Here is a 24,235-nt window from a genome sequence, read left to right as displayed (position 1 = left end):
ACAAGAATGAGGATTTGCAGTTCTACCATTCAGTTTGAACTCTGACTTAAGAATGTTCTTAATTATGGTCCCAGAGTCTGAGTTTCAGACTCAAAATAAGATCGTGTTTTTTTTTTCTTTTCTTGTGCAATTCATATTACTAGAACAATGATGGTTAAAACCGATTAACGTATTTAAATTATTACGGTTAATTACCATTCACACACAACAAAACATCGTTTCATTAAGGGTTAAATATATCCAAGTATAATACTTAAAACAAATATTTAATTACAATGAATCATCTTTATTCCATTAAAAATAACCGCGAGTAATTGTTTAATTTCAAATAGTAAATAAAACAGTTATACAAATTTGCAAATTTTATTAACAAAACTCAACTGAAATAAACTTAACACTGAAATGAAGACTTGCAGTTTTGATATGGGCAATGCCACCCTTCGGGGCATGTAACATTGACAAAAGTGTGTGGTATTTGGTTGGACTCGAACGTACAATTTTCTGCTTTTCTGCAAGGAAGGTTTTTATCTGATTACACAAATGAATACTCAAATGCTTACTTAAATATTTAAAGCTATATTTTTGAATCCCAGCTAAATGTGTTGAAGCAAATTCAAGTATCCGCTGGCTTTCAACAAAGCTGGAAAATGCTCATAAAAGGAGGACTTCTTTAAGCGGACTTTGGATGCTAATGAAGAATGTATTGTGGAAATGATTCTATATTTCTGGCTTTATCCATCTTTATGCGTCTTGTCCCGATGACAAAAGTAGCCTAAACTTGTATTCGCCCTGTGTGTCCGCTTATAAATATATTATGTCCTGGTAACTTTCCAGTTTAATGGACAACACTTTCTATTGCAAAGCCATATCCAGATTGGAACTAAATACATTTATGTAAATACTTTTCTTAAACTTTTGGCATTAGATAGTGAGGTTTTTCTATGAACTTAAATGTATCGTAATAGTTTGAAGTGTATCGAAACTGATTTTTGACGTATGTTCTAACATTGTCAATTGCGCTCTCAATTCCAATCATGACGTCAGCGCCCAAAGGGCTCGGACACAAATTCAACGGCGTTATCTCCGAAAGACTTGACGTTCGCATAGAATTCTGCCCGCCTTTTTGAATAACAATCATTAACTGTCTTATAACATCCTTTTCGGCATATTATACAAACACACATGAAAAACTGTTTGTTTAAGTGTAAGATAGAAATATAGTTCCTCGTGAACACTGAAAGTATTTTTTTCCGTGGGTACGCCACTCGTAAAATACAGCTTTTTAATGTATAACGATACTACACTGATCTGAACAATTATCCTCTATGTCTCGTATTATTCAATTTGTTTACCAATCGCGTTGTGAATAGATCAATATGTAAGAGTCTCGCAACTAGGTGACGTTGTGTAATAATTTCTGTTGAAATACAATATTACAGAGAAATCACAAATAGCATCGAGTATTTATCCAGAAAAAAATGAACATTTAAACTGTCGAAGGATTAACGAAAATAGTTGCAGATTTGATCTTAATATTATGAAGTTAATAATGAATACCAAGGACAAACAAAACAGTTGAATTTTATACATCTATCGCTGGTAAGTATAGGATAGACACCTCGTGGACGTATCTATGAAATACCATTTGACTTTGTATACCGCAGACAATGCGTATTTTGGTTTAGCTCATGCACAAATTTTCTATGGTTAGAAAATTATTGTTTACCGTACACATTGCAAGGCAAGGATTTTAAAATATTTGCCAATACCGAAATTGCCATATCGGAATTCCGTTAAGAGTCAAAGGAATGAATGGGATTGAAACGGGTGGTCGAAATACTAAATTAAATTTTATTTCCTGCATAAATATAATTGATATTGAGCTCGAGATGAAAAGTTTCTGTAATATTTATTTACATAAAAAGGGGTTCATGTTTTGGATGTTTTTATTTTATTTACGCTTTCAAAGATTTTCAGATGTTGGACTAAAGCTAACCGAAAAAGTTATTTGGTATGGCCTTACAGATAAATGCGCTTTGAGTTTGATTTGTAACGTTGTGGGGAAAGATGTAGTGTTTTTTTTTAAAAATATTATTAACTGTTGTTTGGATGTATAATTATCGCCATTGAACTACATGTAGTTACCAAGGCTAGTGTCTGCTAATAGTAAAATATATCATAAATGAGAACAGCCTAATGCACAAGTGAGTGTTTTGCGTCAATATGGCACAGTGGTTGGTGTGGGAGGGGGGTCTTTTGGTGATAAAGTTGACCCGATATTTGTACATCAGACGATACACCACAATCGGGATTGAGAACGTCATTTTTGGACTTTCTTTATGCCTAGAAAATTTTACGCAATCATCAGGTTGTCTAAATATCCTATGAGTTCCAGCCAAACAAACCATGCCCCGACCCTTACCTGGTGGTTTGCAAAACTTCTATAGGTGCATTACGTATTCTTAAATAATAGTTTTGTCGTGAACGACTCGAGTAAGGGTTTTGATAACTATACGTGTGTCATAAAACTTTTCATTTTACACATTTAGACGGATTTCACCACGATCAATATAAACAATTTGAAACTGGCATTGGATCGTTTTTCATTTTTCTTTATCAGCTGTTTACAATATTAGGGTTTCATTGACACGAAACAGATATCTACTGATGAACGGTCCAACCACAAAACTTGATAACTGTCTAAGGTTTTCATTATCAGCATATAAATAAAGCAGTACAATTGAGGAATGTGACCTGTATGAACCATAATGTAAATTATGATAAAAGTATATAGCGTTGAACCTTTTTTGAATAAGTAACTAAACCCAAGAGGTAACAACTAATTTTTAGAAACTTAAATAGTGGAAAGACCAACTAAAATAATGTTTAGCTACTCAAATACCACTGTATTCGTTTATCTACATCCCATTTTATTTCTTGTTTCAGTATGAAATAGTGTTTCCAGTTTGTATCAAGTTCGTTCAAGCAAAACATGCTTTTGATAAATTCAATGATTATTATTAGACAATGAAAAATGTTTTAAGAGTAGGTGCCTGAAAATATTGCAGATTCTTTTTCTTGGCAAATGAATACAGTTTCGTGCTTTACTGTTCATCAAATGTGATCCATTTTTCGTCGAGGAAATCGTGTTTCAGTAGTTGTATTGATACGCTAAATTCACCCATTCTTAATCATTAAGATTTTAGTTCATGTCATCTAACTAGTACATACAGTCTATATCATGTATGTGTCACACTGATTCAAAAGTATACTCGAATTATTCACAGAGAAAGCCACACAATAAGGGTTGGCTGCAATCATTGTCATACACAGATAACCATAAATTGTCCCTAAAATGAATCCTCATACAAGCTCTTTCATTTTTGCCCCCAGAATGGCCAGGTTTTCTCAATTACCTCCTCTGTGTTCCATTTCCAGACATCCACCTCCTTTTCTCCACCAAGCCAGGCCCTTCAATGAGAGTCAACAGTTTCTTTGTGGATGTGAGATTTGTTTATCGTTGCTGCCAATGCATCAAAATCTAGTTGATCCCGTATTGTTGCTAACCCATAACTAAGACGTTTGCAAAAGATAAGTGCCTCGTCCTAAGATATACCTCTGCAATTAGAAAAGACCGTCTGATAACGATTCACTAGTGGCGAAATCTTAAGTTTCCTCAAGTTAATGCATTCTTTGATAAGATTTACCTTTTACGTTTTTTCTTTATTTAGGATTGTTGGGATAAGAGTGAGGTTTGTGCACTTAAACTGGTTTAAACCCCCTGTAAATTTACATTTTACTGACCGTTTCAAAGCGGTACCTAACAATCCTTGATAGAAATACCTAGTATGTTTATATATAGTATGTATGCACTGTGCTGTTTGTGGAGTTTAATGCTGTTTTTCCATGTTTCTTGTTTGTCAGTTTTTGTTTTTGTGTTCTATGCCTTTGGCGTTTACCCAGTACCATTAAACCTGGTTTATGTTTAATCTTTTTGCTACTGAGCTTGTTTCTGTAGTTTTTCACATAAGTACTAAATACCTTATACAAAAAACAAAACTGGACTATCAAGGAATCTATACCATTCTTGCTTAAAACAATCAATTATTCTTGTTTTAAATTCAGATAAAAAGTACTTTACATTTATCATATTAGGGTTATTGAATATTTATGCAAAACCATACTCCTGGCTCAAAAGCTTTTTTACATTTGATACCCAGTTCTTTTCTATTATAACAGTCAGATAATGCATACTTATATACACTACTTATTATAATGTTATCGCTATTTGTAACATTTAACCAATATTGTAAAATTCTAACATATCTATGTACATAAAGAGGATATCTACCAAGCTCTACATAAACGGGGACAAACGTTTACAAAACTTTAAATGGATTCTTTCAATTTTTCTTAGACTTAGTAAATCCCTAAATTTTCTGAAGAAGAATTCAAAACGGGGGCAACAAAAAGCATCAAATAGTTGACAAAAAATCTTTGGTTTCAGGTCATACTCCTTACATTTACACAATAACACATTTATTGCTTTTAAAGCTTTGCCACTTAAATGTTCCTGGTTTAAAGCATAATTACCAGTGTAATTAAAAACAGTTCCAAAATAATTACAATCATTAACGACGTCATTAGGCTTGGCCATTGTAGGTCCAACTTTCTGTTGGCAATAACCCTGTCCTTTTTCGAAGACTATAATTTTGATTTTTTGTGTATTTAGTTACTGATAAACCCCAATTATTACAATAATCTGAAAGTCTATCCAAATGTTGTTGAATTTCCACTGGTGTTTCACCTACGATAGCAATGTCGTCAGCAAATAATAATAGAACAAGTACAATATCGTCAGTAAGTAAGCCTGAGTCTAGATTATTTTGTAAATATAACTCTAGGTTTTCAACAAAAAGAGAAAATAACAAAGGGGACATAACTTCCCCTTGACGGAAATCTACTGCATAGTCAAAGTAATCGGAACATGCAGAACAGGTTTTAACACACGATTTGACTTTTCGGTACATATCTCGAATTACTCACGTTATCATGAGTAAAACATTATTCACTTATCAAAATTGTTCCAGACACCAAATCAAAACAACAAGACAAAGTGCTTTTCAATTTTTAAAACGAGATGCCAATGCATTTGACCTAGTGACCCAGGTTTTGACCTGAGGTTACCCATATTCACGAATTATCAAGACAACATGTACTGTATACAAGTATTCTGACAAAGTTTCATAATGATGGGATAAAAACTATTGAGTGTATTTTAAAAAAGTAATATTTCCTGAGATTTGACCTAGTGACCTAGTTTTTGACCTGAAGTGACCCATATTCACAAATGTTCAAGACAACATGTAGATAATTATTCTGACAAAGCTTCATAAAAATTGGAACAAAAATACTATTGACTTTATGACATGGAATAAAGAAGTTATCGCAGAATTGTGAACGACCGCCCTGCTGCATGGTCTTAGCCATTCTGTAACCCGTAATTTTCGATGATACCTTTAGTTTAAATAGAATGCTTTGAAATGTTGAACACTCACTGCATAAACTGCAATTTAAAGCCCACTAGTGAAGGGCGAAATGCCATGGGAAGCCTTCCAGAAATATGACACTTGGGAAACAAACAATTTTTAATTTGGCTTTTAAATGAAAATTATATGTTCATCTATTATTAATTCCGTCCATTGTTAGATATGTATATTAAGGAAGTTAATGTATTTACAATACACATGTGAAAATAAAATCACATTGCATGGTCAAGTATGCATACCGAATTGAACCTTTCTATAAATTAAGTGTATATTTGATAACCCCATATAATTTTTGCATTCGTGCCATAATCTCTGGCGAGGAGGGGACTGTATCCCCTGAATTTTCATTCCATCACCCCCTCCCACCTCCCATAGCAGGTGAATATCCTCAAAGTATTTTTTTAATATATATATATATGTATTTATACGCAAAACTTACGAACGTCTCGGAGTTACACATACGTGTGTCCGTTAGTAAAAAAGGTCACCTGGCGTAGTATTGACAAACAGATTTTGAATTAAGTAGACTTTCCCTTGATATATAAGGACATTATTAAGACCTTAACAAGTGAGGCAAAATTTAAGTAATAAAGTTTACGAACCAAGAGGGGCAATTCAACGTTTCATTTAATTACTTTACGGATACAATTTGAACGTTTAGTTGATTTTGACCGGTTTTGAAAAACCGTTTTGCCTAAGTACACTAAGGGAAACAACTCTCACAACTGCCTTCGAACCATCAAAGATCAACTCTATACAGTTATCATTCTTGACTCGTACAAACGTGATTATCGTAAAGTAAATGTGAAATTATTTAATACTGCGGTCAGTTGATAGCTCCAGCATTGGTATATTTCTCAATGTTGTATTAATATAGCAATAACATTTAAATTTATTGGACAAATGATTTCGCGTATAATGACGTAAACCTACAGATAAGGCAGCAATTAATGAGTGCGTATCATCTTTAAATGAGTGACGGTCTCCGAATCATTCTTTACGTAACAGCCTTAGCAGCAGACCAAATCTTAAAGGTTATTGTGGATTTTATGAGTCATTATAATAAGCAGAAAAAAACACTCCATATGTAATTCGAATCTGAAATGGAAGGGCAGATTTGTAACAGCTTGTTTCTGAATATATATGTACATGTCATAGTACACCACCAATTTTGTCCCAAAACATGGGCTTAATAAACAGAAATGGCTGCTAAGAGCCTTTTACATTCTAAAGTATGTGAAACAGTATTAGACATGTATAGGTAATACTGCCGCCTCTAATATTTTAACAGACATATGTACTGGAAATGCTTGGTCTTAGCAACTACAATGTATATCATGAGTTAATTTTGCTTTAGAGTCGCAACCTTTGTGGCACGAATTTTGACCTCACACCTCATTGATACGCCCGTTATAAGATGGGACTTACAAGGGTCAGACTAGTCATGCGCCTTTCTAAAAGTACTCTTTGTGGTGCACCACGTGTCAAGCCAGTCAGCGGGCTAATTCTTATTAGATCATAATGTGGCAGACATCAGTACATCCGACCTCCTTCGCAATACATTCTACATCATCTAAAGTCAAGAAAGGACATGTCAAGTTATTTAATCTAGTAACTTTAAATGTATTTTACTACGTTTTGTATTACTCTCTTTTTTATCAGCAAATCAATTCGAACATTTACTAGACATGTCCTAACTTGACTTTAGATGATGTAGACTGTATTGCAAAAAGCAATCTTAGAAATATTATGAAGTATTGGACATGCAATGTCAGCCACAATAGATAAATGGACATTGTAGGATTGATGTTATTTTCCCTGCTATTAGTCAAACTCCACGCTGTGTTACTTCCCTTACAGTACAGTATTCACAGCCATCATGCAAATCAAGTGACTCTAAGTACTTACGTGACGCATAATACGTTGTTAAAATATCAAATCATATAAGATTCAAAATATGTGTTTTGTATGTAAACAGTCTGTATGTAGATGAAATCCAGCTTTACTTGCTTGTCAGAGGAGTTTAACGCGTGGTAAATGCAAACACAACATACATTTTGGCAAATCTACTGCAGTGTGAATTTAATTTATATTTAGATGTGTGTATGTATGGTAATATGTCAAAAGTAAAACGTGACATTCAACAAAACAAATGCTTGTTCTCATGGGTCGAAACACTTTGTACATGCAGATTTGTAGATGAAGTATAAAATATATCCGGGTAATGAAATCATATACCAATAGATAATATATCACTCTTTATCTTATTTGTGTGTTTTTTGTTGTTTTTTTATAATTTGCCGCAGGCACATCAGTATTGCTTATTTGTTTGTCTTTTTTTCATAAAAAAACATTTGAATTAATCATATGACAACAATTCTCATAAAAACGTGTCTTCAATGTTATGTCTCCAAGCTGAAGTTCAGAGGTTACTAAATAAATTTCATGTTTATTCGTATAGACAATTGACCAATTTGTACGCGAAATATCACTGATTTTGCGTGCTTTACCTCCGACAATGGGGGGAGTTAGTTACTAAACATTAAACAACTTAAGAAAAAAATGAGTTTTTTTTTTTAAATGAAAATAAAATTGGTTGAACGTAACGTATTTTATACAGTAACCATTTCTAGTGTGAAAATATGCGGTGAAAATGTAAACAAACAGTAGATCAAGTAGATCCATCATGTTCAGCCAGACAAATCACAAACAAATCAGCTTCAAAACCTATACAGGGGGATAGTAATCAATAATCTAAGATAGTATTACCATACTTTGAGTCACTGCTATGTTTAGATTAAAAGATATATTTAAAGATTGAGTATTCACTACCGCATAGATGTAATTGCCATAAACGTTTGAAAATTACAGATAGTGTTCCCATAAAACTATCAGGTCGAAATTGCGCATTGTAAAATGCGGTAACTTTAAGTCCTTTCGCGGAATTAGGCACTAGCGGTTTGAGAGGGGGCACGACAGGCGAGCGCCTACTCTCTCTCTATATATATTTTTATTCTTATGTTCATTGTTTTAAATAGTTATACGACTAATATAACAATGCTAACTGAAAAGCATCCCAGAACATAATTAAGGATTGAAATTATGTAATCATAGTGAAGTGTCCAGATCCCCCATATCCAATATAAAATCATATGTGTTTATAGTTACACCCCCGTTTAACTCGAAACCTTTGGGCCGCCTGGCCTAACATGTAGTGCGTGTGAAGTGTGTTTCGTCACAACCCACGTGACATGATAGCAATTGAAGTATTAGTTAATTTTGGCCAAAAAAGAAAATTTATAATCGGTGTGATATAGTTTTGCTATGAAGCTCCGGGCATTAACTGGATTTAACTAAACAAGTTTAAAGGTATTGCAGTTTTTCAAATAATTAACATAAAACAACGTAATTATATCAAACTTGTAAAAGTACTGAATGGTTTATAACAACCAGGAAGTTAATTGCATGGTTACACAAACAAATATAACAGAGGATAGGCTAGACTTAAACTAGTCTCTGTTTACCCTCACATGGCGATTTAGTACAGGTCGAAGGGTCGATTGATTTTGTTGTTTAGATTGAGGCTATATATGTCCATGCACTATATAAATAAGTGCAACCAATTTGTTCAAGGACGAAAAATAAAAGTATTCATTGTCATATTTGGTTTGCTTGTTATAAAACTGTTATAGTTTGGTTGCTTAAATTTATACCGTCTGAAGTTTTTAATTGTGATAGGACATTAGTTGACAAGACTCGAACAAATTAGAAGCTACAGACGTAGAGAGGTTTTAAACATATTATCATTTATAATAAAGGTCTGGCCGTTTTCCTAGTAATAGTAAATGTTTACTTTAGCTTGAATACTTCAATCATCTTTTTCAGCATAATAAGAAAGAGTAATTATGTCAAATGTTGTCTTACATTGCATTTTTCCGAACGTTTACAGCAATTTGTTAAAGCTTGATAAGCGTTTGCAAATATTCAAGCAGGCAATCATTGATAAAGACATAACCTTTTTAAGGTGCTGGACAACGAGGAATCCAGATTTTAAAGTTGAGGACAATATTTAGTGTTTTGAATAGTTAGAAAATTGGCACATTTTTCAATGTTTAGACATAGATATAATGGGAGATAGTCGTTTAGACAATTGCCAAGATGACTAACCTAAGACCAATATGAAACAAAGGAAATTATTTTCCATGAGTTCCTGGAAAATTTAATTTAATTGAAAAATATTAAATTGGGTTGGGTAAGAGGGAATCATATCGAAGAATATTTGCACTGTAAACATTGTTATTTCACTCATTAAAACACCCAAAACAACGTAAAATAAAACATTTTTAATTATGTCAAACCCTGTTCATTCTGTTTTGTAATGTTAGTTCAAGGTCAGAACAAATCAGGAGAGATGCAAAAAGGATTATCTACGGCGCCTCAGGTGACAACCACCACTTCAGAACAACCTATCCGAGTAAGGTTAAAACGTTTATATTAATAAATGTGTTCGGTTATTCATTCTGACATAGAGAAACATCGGAAGCATGACATATATTTGAGGTATGAATATATCTGTATCGGGCCGTATCTATTTATGCTTATAGCGTAATGTCATGAAACTCTTACTGAGAGTAGGACTTAGATTATAATTTAAACATACCTAAAATAAAAATAAGTTTATTTTGTTGTCATATCATCGTATTCTAACACAAAATCATAAGCAGCAATGCAAAAAAAATGCCATTTATGTTTAGTAATTTTAACAACAACACTGTTGTTTCGATTGATGACGATCGTAATATACGGATAGTTACAAAATTATCAAAAAAGTGTTTAACTACTGAATAAATACGATGATGATGATTTAATTTAAGTGCTTTTTTGTCTTCTCTCGAAAAAAGAACAAACAAAAACGATAAAAAGCGTTGAATATATACGCTCCGAAAATTACAAACGTTTTAATTGACAAATGTACAGAACAGCTCATAACTCTCATTTTTATTTTCGACAAATCAGTATGAAAAATGTGGATAAAAGTGACCTTCACGACTATGCTTAATAGTTTTCATCTAAAATCTTATAAATACTATTAACACTTCCAAAACAATGTTATTACAGTTGACGACACTGCGGCTTCATTACCCAGGAAACAGTTTAAACGTAAGAACCATTTATCAAACTTGTAGTAGATCTGGCTCAGATCCAAATATCGGTATTGAAAAGTGTTGATGTTAGCCTTGGCAAGGTCAGTACAAACTAAGCTAGAACTTACTGGGGGTTAAAATGGTTTGCGGTTTTCAAGCCTCACACTTGTCCAAATATAAGTGTAATACCACAAATATTCAATTCGCATTACCTTTTATTGTGAAGTTTATTAATTATTACCAGTTCTCATACGATGTTTAACGTTCATTTAGACCGTGTTAAAACATACAAAATTGAAATTATAATGGAAACAATAAAATGTTTTTCGAAGCTAAAAACGACGTTATTTAGTTTCAACATGACCTCAGCGAATTAGTAGTTGATGATTGTTGTTCCATTTAAAAGACTTCTATCCCGCTGTTAATAACGTTTCAGGAAACAACTGTCGATGAAACTGCAAGACACGACCAGAGCGATGACAATGAAAGGCTTCAACAGGTTATTGATATATTTGTAGTTCTATTTTGATCGGTATATTTAGACAAGATTGATAACTCATACACCTGAATGGTTTACCGGTCAATAAAAGCTGTTTGTCCAAGGTCGGGGAAGAACCAAGGCAAATGACTATTGACCGACAAGCATCAATATTTGCTTTATAACATGGTCTGAGAAAAATAGGAATACTTTCTGTCAATGCTCTCTGATAAAATAGTTACTATATATACAGTCAAATAAAAGAATATGTATTTAACCAAAAGAAAGTGTTATATTAACTATTTAAAATTGTATACACACTATTATAAGATACTTTAAATTGATACTAGATACGTGCTCAGAGGGAAAGGAAACTACCTCCAGAACCATCTACGGGTCTCCATATAAGGTTTATCTTTCCAAACGGAAATGAACGAACTAGACGCTTTGACATCAATTGCCCGATTCAGATGAGAGATCTTTTGATTGTACTTTTGAATGGTAAAAGTTTATAAGTATCTCCCATGGCCGAGAGTGTAAGATAGGTTCATTCCGACCCGAGCGTATGGTGTATTGCGGAAACGAGGATTTCCGAGTGGCTATGGTAAATGCTTTTTCTCCCACACCAGATAAACGAAATTAAGTGAAAATGTATTTTTGCTGGAAATCTTCAGTGTTAAGTGAAAATAGCTGCGTATGGATATGCGATTATTTGTGGTTGTCATGATATGCGCGCAGTGATTTAAATTTTGTTAATAGTCAAATTGGTCTTTAATTAGTTCTAAGGAGAGTGAAGCATTATTTCTTGAAAGGTGCATGAAAACTATTTTATGGTGACATTTGAAGCGAGAAATAATTAATTAGCGTTCTAAATATTGCCACAAGACAAGGTTTCTATGATGCCCGTGGGCAAGATAAGAATTTCTAGCATGGTTCAATTACTGGATCAACTTATCTGAGGTGGGAGAAATTTGTTTTAACTCAGCAAAATATTTATGAATAGGTGTTTAATAAGTTGTATGTCTTTTGTCTGTCAAATCGTATCTAATTGTACGCTGACTTGCACATAGCTTAGCTTTCGCTTTGTTCTTCGGGCAATGAACCCTTCGGAGCCCTTCAACACTGTTGACTTAGAGCAAATACCTCGGCAAATATGAAATCGCCTAATATTAGAATGTGTATTATATGTGGTAAAGTTTAGCTTAAAGCATGCTACGTATCTTGGTAAAGCATTTGGGATCAGCAGGGTAGAGAATAAGGTGTCTGTGTAATTACTTGTATATGACCGAAAATACATTACAGATAAAGTTATCGCAGCTTGTTTTGTTCGTCATGAGATCAGACGTTAAATGAAATATTCAAAGACCGAAAAACTTATTTCCAATAGTGTGTTTGATATACGTTTGACCTGTTCTTTCTTCACACGTACTATCCTTTCAAGTTATACCAAAGCATGCACTGTATCTAAATGAAACATTCTTTCTGTGATCGAATTGATAAGAAAGGGATGCAACTTGGTGTGTAGTAAGCGCATGTGAAGAGGAAAGGAACTTGGGGTCAGCGGGGTAAAGAACAAGGTTTCAGGGAAATGGTTTCCGCTAAATAATCTAAGTAAGGTATAATGTACATACATAGTATAAAGTTTTGAGAAAGGCTAAAATAAAGGGTGTTGCTTGTTCGTTTTTAGATGTCCAAATTTATTTTTTTCCGTAATTTTTTGATTGGCAAAATTGAAACCATTTGTTTGATTCCGTCGATTCGAAATGATTAATTAGCTAACAATGCTTCGATACGACTAATATATTATGTCATTCAGCTTAAAATCATACTTTTAATAATGTACGTATTGAACACTATTTGTAATAAAGATATATAAGTTAATCATTTTAACTTCGATAATATACGTATTGTATATTCGTCAGTGATGAAATGCATAATTAAATTCGTAATTTTACATGATGGGAAATTTTTTGTTTCGGCAATATTACATATACAAATATTCACTAAACATTGACGTTGATAAGACGTGAACACATATTTAAAGCATTTTAATGCATCCTGCAAATTCCTATAGAAGCACATTAAATATTATCAGATTAATCTTAGAGCATCGTTATGAAACTGAATAATGAAAGCATTATCTAATTTATTTTCATTTATGTTAAGGATCTCGTCAATTTTGCTGGCAGTCATCCAAATGCATCTGAGGAACTTATTATACAAAGTGCGATTGGTACTAAGGTTACCACGTCATCAAATGGGACATTGCAGGAATATAATTTTGTATCCAACACAACCGTCCATGTTCGATGGATTCCACAGGTATTTATTGTACACGTTGGTGGGTATTGAGTCAATATGTAGGTTGTTTTCCTGTTGGCAGTTTGTAAATTATTGGTGATCTGTCGATATTTTGGACTGCGTTCTCTAGGCTTATCTTTTTCAAGAATACCAAGGATTTTTCTGTTACATATGATATCTTTTAAGTTTTTGTCAAACTCAGGACACAAGGTAAATTTAATACAAATCGTTTGTCCTACTGTTTTTTAAACTACTTGAAACACTTAAGACGGCTCCGAATAGCTAATATAACCTTTTGCAAACGATTAGAATAAAATATGATAATAGTTAGCCCATCGACCAGTCAAATGTTAAGATACCTTAAAAAGTAATGATATCAGCCATTTGAATTACTCTATTAGTCATTTTTTTATTAAGTATGAGTTTGGCATATGAATAAGACTCGCCCAAATAGAATACTATCAGTTTACCCAAACAAGAAGCATACGTGTCTCGAAAGCAATTGCACAACTAGTGCATGATATGTCTCTTTTAAGCGATTCCGAACATGGGCACTTTTTAGCGATTCCTAACACGTGCCTATATATGAGGTAATAAACAATGTTTGCAAATAACCTCTATAAGTGATCATGTTGTACCTTGCGAATAATGCATGAGCATTTTCCTATTTGAAAGGGCTTTGTAAGCTAACAATACAAAAGTCTGTGTCACTTGTTGATGGACGTATAAGGCATTTCCGGAGACACGAAACATTATTTATATGATGCCAAACAAATCTCCCTTTAAAATCTGACAGCATCTACTTATTATTCGTTTAGGCAAATGCAACGGTTCACTTTTATGTATTTTGGTAAAATAAAGCAGTGAATGTCTCTACTCTTCCGCCAAAGTTACTACCAATTCTGCACTTAGAATCTGCAGTCCATAACATATCTTTTGGTATAACGGATTGAAATAAGTAGTTATTTCAGTCAGAATGTTGTTTGCCAACGTTTACTTCCTTGTCATGCACCGTTATTATTTCAATACTATATTTTCATAAAGATAGTAAAATTGAAATGTTCATTGAAAAGAATGATTAGTGCAACCTAGACCATATTTCGACACTTATACACATTCAGTCGTTTTATGACAAATTCGTCGGTGACTATATGTTCAAGGGAGAAGTATCAAACGAAACACAACCTTTTGATGTTGTTTTCTAGACCAATAACAACGTTGACAATCAAACAACTGATAAAGTTGTAGCCGAAATGCCTCCGGACATTTACCCCAAAGAACAAAGCAATGGCTTGGAAAAGGACTTCTTGATTTCAGAAGAATATGACATCATTTACAAGGTGCTAAAGGAAATTGAAATATTCAAACAAGAAGATCCCTCATCATTTATTCTCCAACAAACCAACAGTAACAACAATGCGTAAGTAGTCTGTTTCCTTCCAAACATACACGTGTTATGCATTATCAAAATTATGGAATGTTTGCAAGAAAGGAGAAATCGTTTAAATAAGATAATCAACCCTATATATACGAAAATAAACTCGCTTTAGTCTTAGTTTAACATCAAGAATAACGTTTGCCTTATACCTTTAGCCTTCTCATGAAATGTCAAAAGATGTTTTAGTTGCAATGCAGTTTTAACTAATTCTTTAGCTTGATATACTAGCGGAAGAAAATTGCTGCATATGCCAAAATATAAGGAGTGTCATTTCATCAATACTCAAAGGAACAATTCCGTGGTGCAGTACCTCTGTTATAGAAATATATTAAAAGTACAAATGCCCCTTGGATAATTGATGAAATTAGTAAGGTCCATACAAAGATTAAGGAAGGCAAGCTAAAAAATACATTAGTAAAATTATTGTTTGATCAGACTAGTTTCGACGGTGGCTGCCATGCCCCGAAAAATGCAAATATTTAACAACAAAAAATCCCAAAACACTGCTTTTTAATTTTACATATATTAAACTAAATCACACGTTTTTCAATATCAATACCAGTCGATAATGTTATGACGTTTAAGCATTATTGACAGTATTTGTTCTTTTTGTTCGTGTTACCCTGTCCAAATAAACGTTTACATTGACATATAAACTGAGTAGATATCTCCATTTTTGAACTATTTATTAACCGACTAAATATCATTGTGTTGAAAACACCCACTATTTTATTGTGGCTTAACGCTTTTCAAATATTTTTTTCAATAGTACTGTCTGATAAACTTTTGAATGAAAAATGTTCTCCCAAGCCGTTTTCATAACTAGAAAGACTTAAAAAAAACTTCCAGTTCATATTGTGTTATTGAATCTCGATCGTTATTGAATTGTTTTCAGTTCGAGGCTATTTTCTTCAAAATTGAACACCTCCATGCACATCTCCAATGGCAGTTTTGAGCACAAAACTAGAAAGGGGTAATTGATAAATTTGTTTAAAATAACTGCTTATAACCATAATGCACTTTCAATATAAAAAGGTTCCTGGAATTCCCCGTAAATCATTAAGTATTACAAGTAAATATAATACCAATTTTTTGGTAATAATTTAAAGAAGAAACAAGAAAGAAAAAAATAAATATATTGATCGTTTGAATGCAGATTACATTTTTGCTTTACAAAAATTGCAGAAGGAGTTTGTTGCGACTTGTCGGACAAGCAAGAAAACGCGAAAACGAATAAATATAAGCCAATTTAAAATTACTATACACGGCTATCGCCAACTTATCCATGTTTCAAAAATTATACATAATTGCATAATTATATTTTATTGAAATTTTTTTAAACCAACGAAATGGTAGCACTCTCTTTAAAAATCGACTTTTAAATTCCATGTTGACTAACGTTTTACATGCCGTTCTTATTGATTGAATTGCCAATATATTGGCCGTTCACAGATAAGTTGAAACGAAATATAAATAATAGTTGTCTGGTTTGTGGGGTTAGCATCATACTTTAATATCGGTGGTGGGAGAAATACGTGGTGCCGCATAGATAACACATTTTTAAAAATGCAAAAACATCGCTCATGTCCCGTTCACACTTTTCCTGCTGTAATTCGGTACCTTTATTATGACGAAAGATTCGGTGGTCTTACACGTAAAGCGTGGCACATATTCAGAGTATATACTAAAACATATACACTTTGTACTTTCAGTTCTGTGACCTGTTGGTATGAATATTTTTATGTGCGATAAAATTAATTGAATATAACTAGATTTGTATATCATTGTATATACTTAAAAGGGTTTTGAGATTTGCTGCGGTGTAGGTATAAATTTTATCAATTACATGCACTTGTGAATAAAACTTGTTTGAGGCAGAAATATATGACACTTAATAAACATTATCAGTTCCAAAGCCACTGTGTTTACTCACGCATTTTGTTACACACAGACTTATGGAAAATATGCATTTACACAGCATTCAAGGTCAACAAGTGTTCGTATCTGCACCCAATATGCTTGATGGTGAGCCAACCATGTCGACAGTGAAAGATTGTCTTGATGTAGCGCCACAAAATCCAAGAATTATCAGCAAAGGTAATACTGAGGTCTATGTTATATCCATTTGATTAGGTGCATTTTGCGGAATTTTATATGGTTGCGTTTGTTGTCAATCATATTCTTGACATGCGTATTTGTTTAATACAAGAAACAATAGATAACATAAATATTAGTATGGCATATAATTTCCCCTCCTTCTTTATAACCGCTCAAATCATTTTAATGAAAAATAACAATTGTATAAAAACAATCTGGAATGATTTCGCATAAACCGTTTATAATGGTCCGGATAAAATATGTGATATGTTAGTTCAAAAAGTATATCAAAGTCAAATCAAATAAACTATAGAAGTTATTATTTTCATCAGATCCGTTTGAAGGTTGTACAGAGTATGTGTTTGGGTTTACAATCCACACGAATATCAGGTATATCACTTAGTCTCTAAGGTTACTCATAAAAATGCTTGCGTTTATTGTGATTATTATAGAAAGTGAGTGAAAGACGAGAATATGAAAGAATGTTCTGAAACAGTTGAAATGATCATATCATGGAACGAAAGAAATTGATTCTCCAAATGCTATAACCAGAATCGTATATCTGAGTAAAACTATTTAGCTGTAGTCTCTTTTAGTCCTTAAAATACATAAAAAAAACATTTGTGGTCCTTCGTAGGTTATGTCTGGATATTGGTATAATGTTATGAATAAAAAATGCATATAAAATGTTTAACATTTTCAAGTTTTGCATTTGTGGGTTTTTAAAAATTATGATGAATTTATAAAAAAAGAGCCTTCGTTATAACGAACTGCAACTTTTCACAAGTATAATTGTTTTTAAATAACTGATGTAAGAGGGACTTGATCGAGTATTAGTCCAGGTGCTTTGATGATATTGAATACTTGATATTCAACAGCACTTACATGCCAATTATAGGTCGTACGCAATACGTTTATATTGTATTCAATTTGTCGAAATAAAACGACATTGATAAATCATTTGGGTTGTCCGATTATATGGGATTATCTTTAATATGAAAAAATGTGAAAAACATGCATATACTTCAAATCTACCTAGCAGCCAGACGTCGCATGCTCACAAACTAAAGGAATCAAAAGGCATATTTCAAATCCGTTTGTGCTTTCAGCGGTAGGAGGGACGACACTTTGCGCTGTGTTGTATTTTTGCTTGGTTGTTACGTTGTCAGCAAAAGAAACAAATAATAAAATACATAAAACGAAAGCGGTGTGCTATGTCATATTTCCGACCTGGCGCCAGTGACTAAACAAATTTACGAAAAATACTTCAAAACACCCAAATTTATGGCATATTTCCGATCCAGTGTCAAATAATGTGAAGATGGTAGAAATTATTATCACCAGACCTTATACTACGGTTCAATCTATTTTGATATCTTTTATCTGATTCATAAAATCTTCAAAAGCGCTCCCCAGTATATTAGTTTACAAATTCAGCTTTTTGCAGCATTAGGTTCATACATCCACGTTCCCTTTCATTATTATATAGGGAAGAATTTCCACACTTTTATAAGATGTTTCTTAAACGTTGTGTTTCTATTGACATAAAATTGCTTTGCAGTAAATGAAGGACAAATTCGTGGAGAAGAATATGCCGAAAGGATCACAAACAAACAAGTATGGAATTTTTAAATTTATCAACTAAAGAATTAATGTTATCTTCTTTATCCAAATTGTACACATATATGAATAAAATTGTATTCTTTAAAAATATTTTACCCTAGATTTGAATCTCTATTGCAGCCATTACAAAGAGTAAAGTGGTTGAAACAAAATGAGGGTATATACATACAAAAATTCTTCAAACGTAAAGAAGAAACCTGGTTCGAAAGGTAAGAGAACACCTTCTTGCGTTTTACATTACCGGGGGAGGGGGGGGGGTCGAACACATTTTGAAATAACGCTTAAGGTTGCAAATTAAAATTCATCAAGTATACAATGTCCAACCAAACTATTTATCACCACAAACACTTTAATAATCATTTGAAAACTCAATCTTACACATGTTTATCAGATGGCCCCAGTTTTCCATCTTTTATGTATATAAGCAAGTAAATTAGACGTTTTGAATAAGTGTATGACATTTAATATGTTACAATTTTTAATAAATACTGGTGAACAATCAAAATGCAGACTAGATTATAAGTATCTTCCATGGCGAGTGTAAAATAAGTACATCCCAACCCGAGCGGAGGTAGTTTTGCGGTAAACGAGGTTGTGATGAACTTTCTTACACAAGCGGCTATGCTAGATGCTTTTTTCCCTCCTCAGTTACACAAAATTCAGTAAAATGTATTTTTGCTGGAACTCTTTAGTGCGTTGTGAAAATAAATGCGTATGGATATGTGATAATTCGTGGGTTGTCATGGATATGCGCGCAGTGATTCAGATTATGTAAATAGTCAAATCGGTTTTTAAATAGTTCTGAGGAGAGTGAAGCATTATTTCTTGAAAGCTGCATGAAAACTTTTTTATGCTGACATTTGAAGCAATAAATGATAATTAGCATTCTAAATATTGCCACAAGACAAGGTTTCTATGATGCTACAGACGACAGTCTTCAGCCAGGGAGGTAATTACAATGTGATGACCATTAAAAAGGAGTTCCATACGGGTAATTGTTTTATCTTTGCCCATGGGCAAGATCAGAATTTCTAGCATGGTTAAATTATTGGATCTACTTATCTTAGGTGCTAGAAAAGTTTATCGGTGTAAAGATGTGTATGTGCTTTTCAGTCAGAGTAATGAATCCGTGGATATTTTTTTTAATCAAACAATAAAAATGGCTATTGCACAAGGCGCGTATCACATGCATTATATAACTTTTAAAATAAACGTTATTAGTATCTGCATGTTATCTTGAAATTTTATGAATATCGGTCACATCAGGTCAAAACATTGGCCACTAGGTTAAATCTTAGAGAGAGAAATCAATAGTTTTGAGCAATAACTAATATATGCATCCTCAGGCCAAAAACTAGGTCACTAGGTCAAATTTTAGGGAGAATGAAAACGAAACGTTATTACAAAATGTGCTCAGTGTGACCTATTGTGACAGGATGATTATCCGTCGTCCGTAAGACGTCAACATTTTCCTTCAAACAGCTTCATCTCTTAAACCATTACGACGATTTCAACCAAACTTAAAATGAATGTTTCTTGTGTGGTCCTTTTTGGGATTCCTGTAATAAAAGTGGTTCAATGCAGGAGGAATTTTTTTGAAAATATTCTTCTCAAAAAAACCGCTGTCCCGATGTTACTTAGGTGACTCTGTATCGAACTCCAACCCCCATGTTGATTCGTAAAATTGCCGCCTTGGGGCTACTTATACTGACATATAAACAGACCTTGAAAGTATTTTCATTAGAATTCGCTCGCCCTTATTTTATTTAAAATAATTTTACAGAAATGTTCCTGGTGACATTCTATCGAAATCGTTTTCCTCATGTTGATATATGCGGGGCTTCTTTTCTCTATATGTCTTTATGGAAAACTTTGAAAAGAATTTCCTCGGAAATTATTGGCTCAATTTCAAAATCAAGTTAACGAAAATGTTCCTAAGAAGATCCTTTCACTCCTTTTTTTCCACCCCATTTTGATTCAGAAAAACATGGTTCCTTGGGGTTGGGCTTGTTACCACTATATGTCTTTATAAAAAACTTTGAAAATCTTTTCTTCAAAAACCGTTGACTCGATTGCAAAATAATTCCACAGGAATGTTCATTAGGTGGACATTTATCAAAGACCCCATTTTGAATTATTTAAAAACATGGCCGCCAGGGGCGGGGCTAGTTTTCACTATAAGAGAAATATTTTCACAGAAATGGTCCTTATGTGACCCTTTTATCAAAATTATTATTATAAAAAATTGTTGTTTTATGTATTTTTTATTGATTTATAACCATTGAAGATATTTAGTTTAAACTTCATGAACTTATTCACAGTAGCAGTGTGCTCTTTTGTGATAAGTTATGTAACTCCAACCTAAATATTGTAAAATGTATGTCCCTCTGTAACGTCTTTTACAATTACATATTGTTCATGTTTTAATACACCCGTTAAACGGGACGAATTATAGCTTAGCTTACGGCTTACGGACGGGTGTTTTTTAGGCGGGCGGCGTCCAGTATGTTGTCCGACCAAAAACTTTAGGCGAGCGATTTAGGGCCATCTTAGCCTTCTTGTTTAATCAAATGCCCATAAACTTGTACTAGGTTTTCTCTTCTGTATGATATTTTAGACACATTAGAATATAATGCATTATGGGTGTTTACCATCGTCATTTAAGGTTAACCTTTTCATATTACCATAACTACATAATGCATATAAAACCTATCAATATAAGTCAAACAATTATAAACAGTTTACCACACATCACAATCCACTATTTCATTTAAAAAAATTGGCAGAAGTAACACATATTGATATATGAATAACCTATAGTTATGCTCTAACAATACAACAAATCATAGACCTATATTGCGGCATTCCGCATTGACCCTTGTTTCATCTTTATTTTAACGCTTTTAACACACATACTAATTTAAACTCTTTCTTAAATACAGCATTCTCAATCTATTTGAGGGTAGTATAATCGTGACGACAACAAATCATTATTCTGACGAAGACTCAAAAACTACAAAAATGATCAGAAAAGGTAACAATTTGATCTGTTATATTATATTTTAATTTGTTGAGATGCATTGTGCGGTACATTGCTTGATTTGCAGTGTATTTAAATGTTTGCATTTGTTGTGAATCATATTTATGTGATGGTACTCGCTTCATGAAACCATACATATAAGGATGGCATATAAATTTCCCCTATTTCTATGAAAAGTCATACTCGCATAATCACTATCCGGAATAACCCTTGCATTAACATCGAAACACAATGTCAAATGCGTCATGATAATTGACCATTGTTCGCAATTTTAACTTCAATACTACACAAACACATTTTTGCGTTGAATTCTGAGCTAATTATAGGGGTTTACCATGTAGTCAAGGCACTTCCCATGATATTTTGGGGGTCTTTTTTCGCTTCATTCAACTTTTTTATGTTCTTTTATTAATATTGGTCTGGTGTTATGGCATTGTGTATGTACTGTAGCAGCAATAAATTGCAAAGCCGTTGCTGAAACCGTTGGCAAGACGTAACTGAAGCTGCCACATTTGGCCTGATATCCTCGTGTGTAGGCTATTGGTTTTATTTAAACGTTACGTTAAAAAATATAAAGCATCGGGCCATTAAGCCAGCAAACCGCTTGCTTCACACTGCCAAGCAGATAGGCCGCCGGTCCGATACTTATTAAGATATCTCAAAAAGCTCGCCAGACAGATATTAAAATCAAGCAAAGAGCACAAATATGCGAAACTTGTATAATATCATGGAAAAGGACTTGATAACATGTTAATCCCTGTGAATAGCTCTGAATTCAATGAAAACGCAAGTGCGGTATTGAAACTGAAATTTTCGGAAAACGTTTAATTTCCTGAAACGTTTGTTACGAAGACCACAATAATCTTGTTGCACTTTAGGGTTCAGACAATTTTAAGACGCTAGACCGCCAGACCGTTACCTAGACTTCTCTTTTCTTTTATCTAAGTAAATATATCAGCTCACCCGAGCGAACAGATGAGAGCTGATGGTGAGCTAAAACTATTAATGGATATCCTTCCGTCTGTACTTATAACGTCGTCCGTACACAATTAGCTTAAAACAATATTTCAATCTTGGATGTTATGTTTAAAGCCATAAAATCACGACCAAGTTTTTTTGCACGCATTGGACTGTAATGTTATGGCTCGTAATTAATCTAGATGCCATGTATCGACATTTCTGCCGGTGAACACATTAACATTTCATCAGATATTCAAGAATGTTGGTAAGAGAAATGTATGTTTAAAACAAGTCATTTTGGGTCAGGACAAAGGTCTAATTGTCAAATCATAGCACTATCGTGTGTTAAAACCATACAAATATTTTCATCATCTTACTTGAGTTTTAAAATACTTTCAAAAACTCATGCTAAACTCATATATCGCCGGAAGGTTTGAAGAGATAGCTTGATGCTAATATTATTTTTCTCTGTTCATCATCTTACCAGCATAAAACTTTACTATGATCTTTCTCATTAAACATAAGTCAGGTTTCAATTTTGATCGTGTCGGAGGAAAACTCAGTGATGGATTTATTTTCATCGGAATATTATAAAACTTATTCAGAGTTATTATCTTTCATCACTTCTAAGTCAAATTTTGATATCATATAATAAAATAATTGGAGTTGAAAAAGTAGATTGCTTAAAATAATAGAAAAATCAAATAACATGGTACTAGAATAACAACTTTTCATCGGTTCTTCATGAAAGTTGTTCAAAATTTGTTTTAGGCATAACAAAACGTCACTAAGGTGATTCCTAGAAAACTGCTATCGTTTACTTGATTGCCTTAACAAAAGTAAGTCAAAGAAGAGAATATGAAAGAATACTTTGAAACAGTTTTCATGATCATATCATGGTCAACTTGCAAATTTGCAAATAATTTATTGCTCAAATGCTAAGGCAAGAATCTTGTAACTCATTTAAGCGGTTTAGCTTTAGTCTTTAATTGAAAAATAAAAAGGAAATATACCATTGTTGTTTAGTGAACCTGATGTGTATCAGGACGTTTTATGCTTTAAAAACAGTGGATCATTTTTGTGTTTTGAATGCAACCGGTTTAATAAAGTTTGCTCAATGTCAAACACACCAAAGCATGCATTAAGGTATATGTGTTATGCTCTTTGTAGTATTGACTAACGTCATAATACTGAAAAAAGTAAACGATATGATAATCGATTCGAAAATAATCAATATAATAACAATAATAATACTAAATATTGTATTACACTCATTTTAAATTGACCGATGTAAGAGAGACGTTGACGATTATTTTTATATGTTCTAAACTCCATGTGCTTTGAAAAGATTGAATATTTGATCAGCAGCACTGACAAGACAATAAGAGGTCGTCTGAAATATGTTAGGTTTTCGCGGCTTTTCATTTAGTCGTGTAAGCTTTGTGCCAAGAGGAATATTTTCACGTGTTCATATCATGTTTCTATTGTTTTCAATTGTCAAGCAATTGCTTTGCAGAACAAATTGGTGACGAAACATATGAAAAAAGTATCACAAACAAACACGTATGGATTTTTCTTATGAATTACTAGAATGAAGAGTATTTT

General features: G+C 33.1%; 1 protein-coding gene across 1 annotated transcript; it reads left to right on the top strand.

The window, feature by feature from the left end:
- Positions 1-8,786: 8,786 nt before the first annotated feature.
- On the top strand, positions 8,787-24,234 carry LOC128214411 (uncharacterized). Its single transcript, XM_052920874.1, has 14 exons — positions 8,787-8,918; positions 9,935-10,023; positions 10,668-10,709; positions 11,130-11,192; positions 11,522-11,641; positions 13,338-13,493; positions 14,678-14,892; positions 15,806-15,883; positions 16,623-16,637; positions 16,889-17,007; positions 18,569-18,624; positions 18,751-18,839; positions 21,573-21,664; positions 24,147-24,234. Exons 2-14 carry the CDS (start codon positions 9,961-9,963, stop codon positions 24,218-24,220), a joined length of 1,182 nt encoding a protein of 393 aa, XP_052776834.1. The 5' UTR covers positions 8,787-8,918; positions 9,935-9,960; the 3' UTR covers positions 24,221-24,234.
- The last annotated feature ends 1 nt before the right edge of the window (position 24,235 follows it).

The sequence above is a fragment of the Mya arenaria genome, chromosome 13, assembly GCF_026914265.1.
Source record: "Mya arenaria isolate MELC-2E11 chromosome 13, ASM2691426v1".
Classification (NCBI taxonomy): domain Eukaryota; kingdom Metazoa; phylum Mollusca; class Bivalvia; order Myida; family Myidae; genus Mya; species Mya arenaria.
The sequence above is the reverse complement of the archived record's forward strand: the minus strand, read 5'-3'. Positions and strand labels throughout refer to the sequence as shown.

Coding starts and splice junctions, on each gene's coding strand:
- LOC128214411 (XM_052920874.1), top strand. CDS start 9,961: ATGCAAAAAGGATTATCTACGGCGCCTCAGGTGACAACCACCACTTCA. Junction 10,024..10,667: donor CTTCAGAACAACCTATCCGA/GTAAGGTTAAAA, acceptor ATGTTATTACAG/TTGACGACACTGCGGCTTCA. Junction 11,193..11,521: donor ACAATGAAAGGCTTCAACAG/GTTATTGATATA, acceptor AATTGATACTAG/ATACGTGCTCAGAGGGAAAG.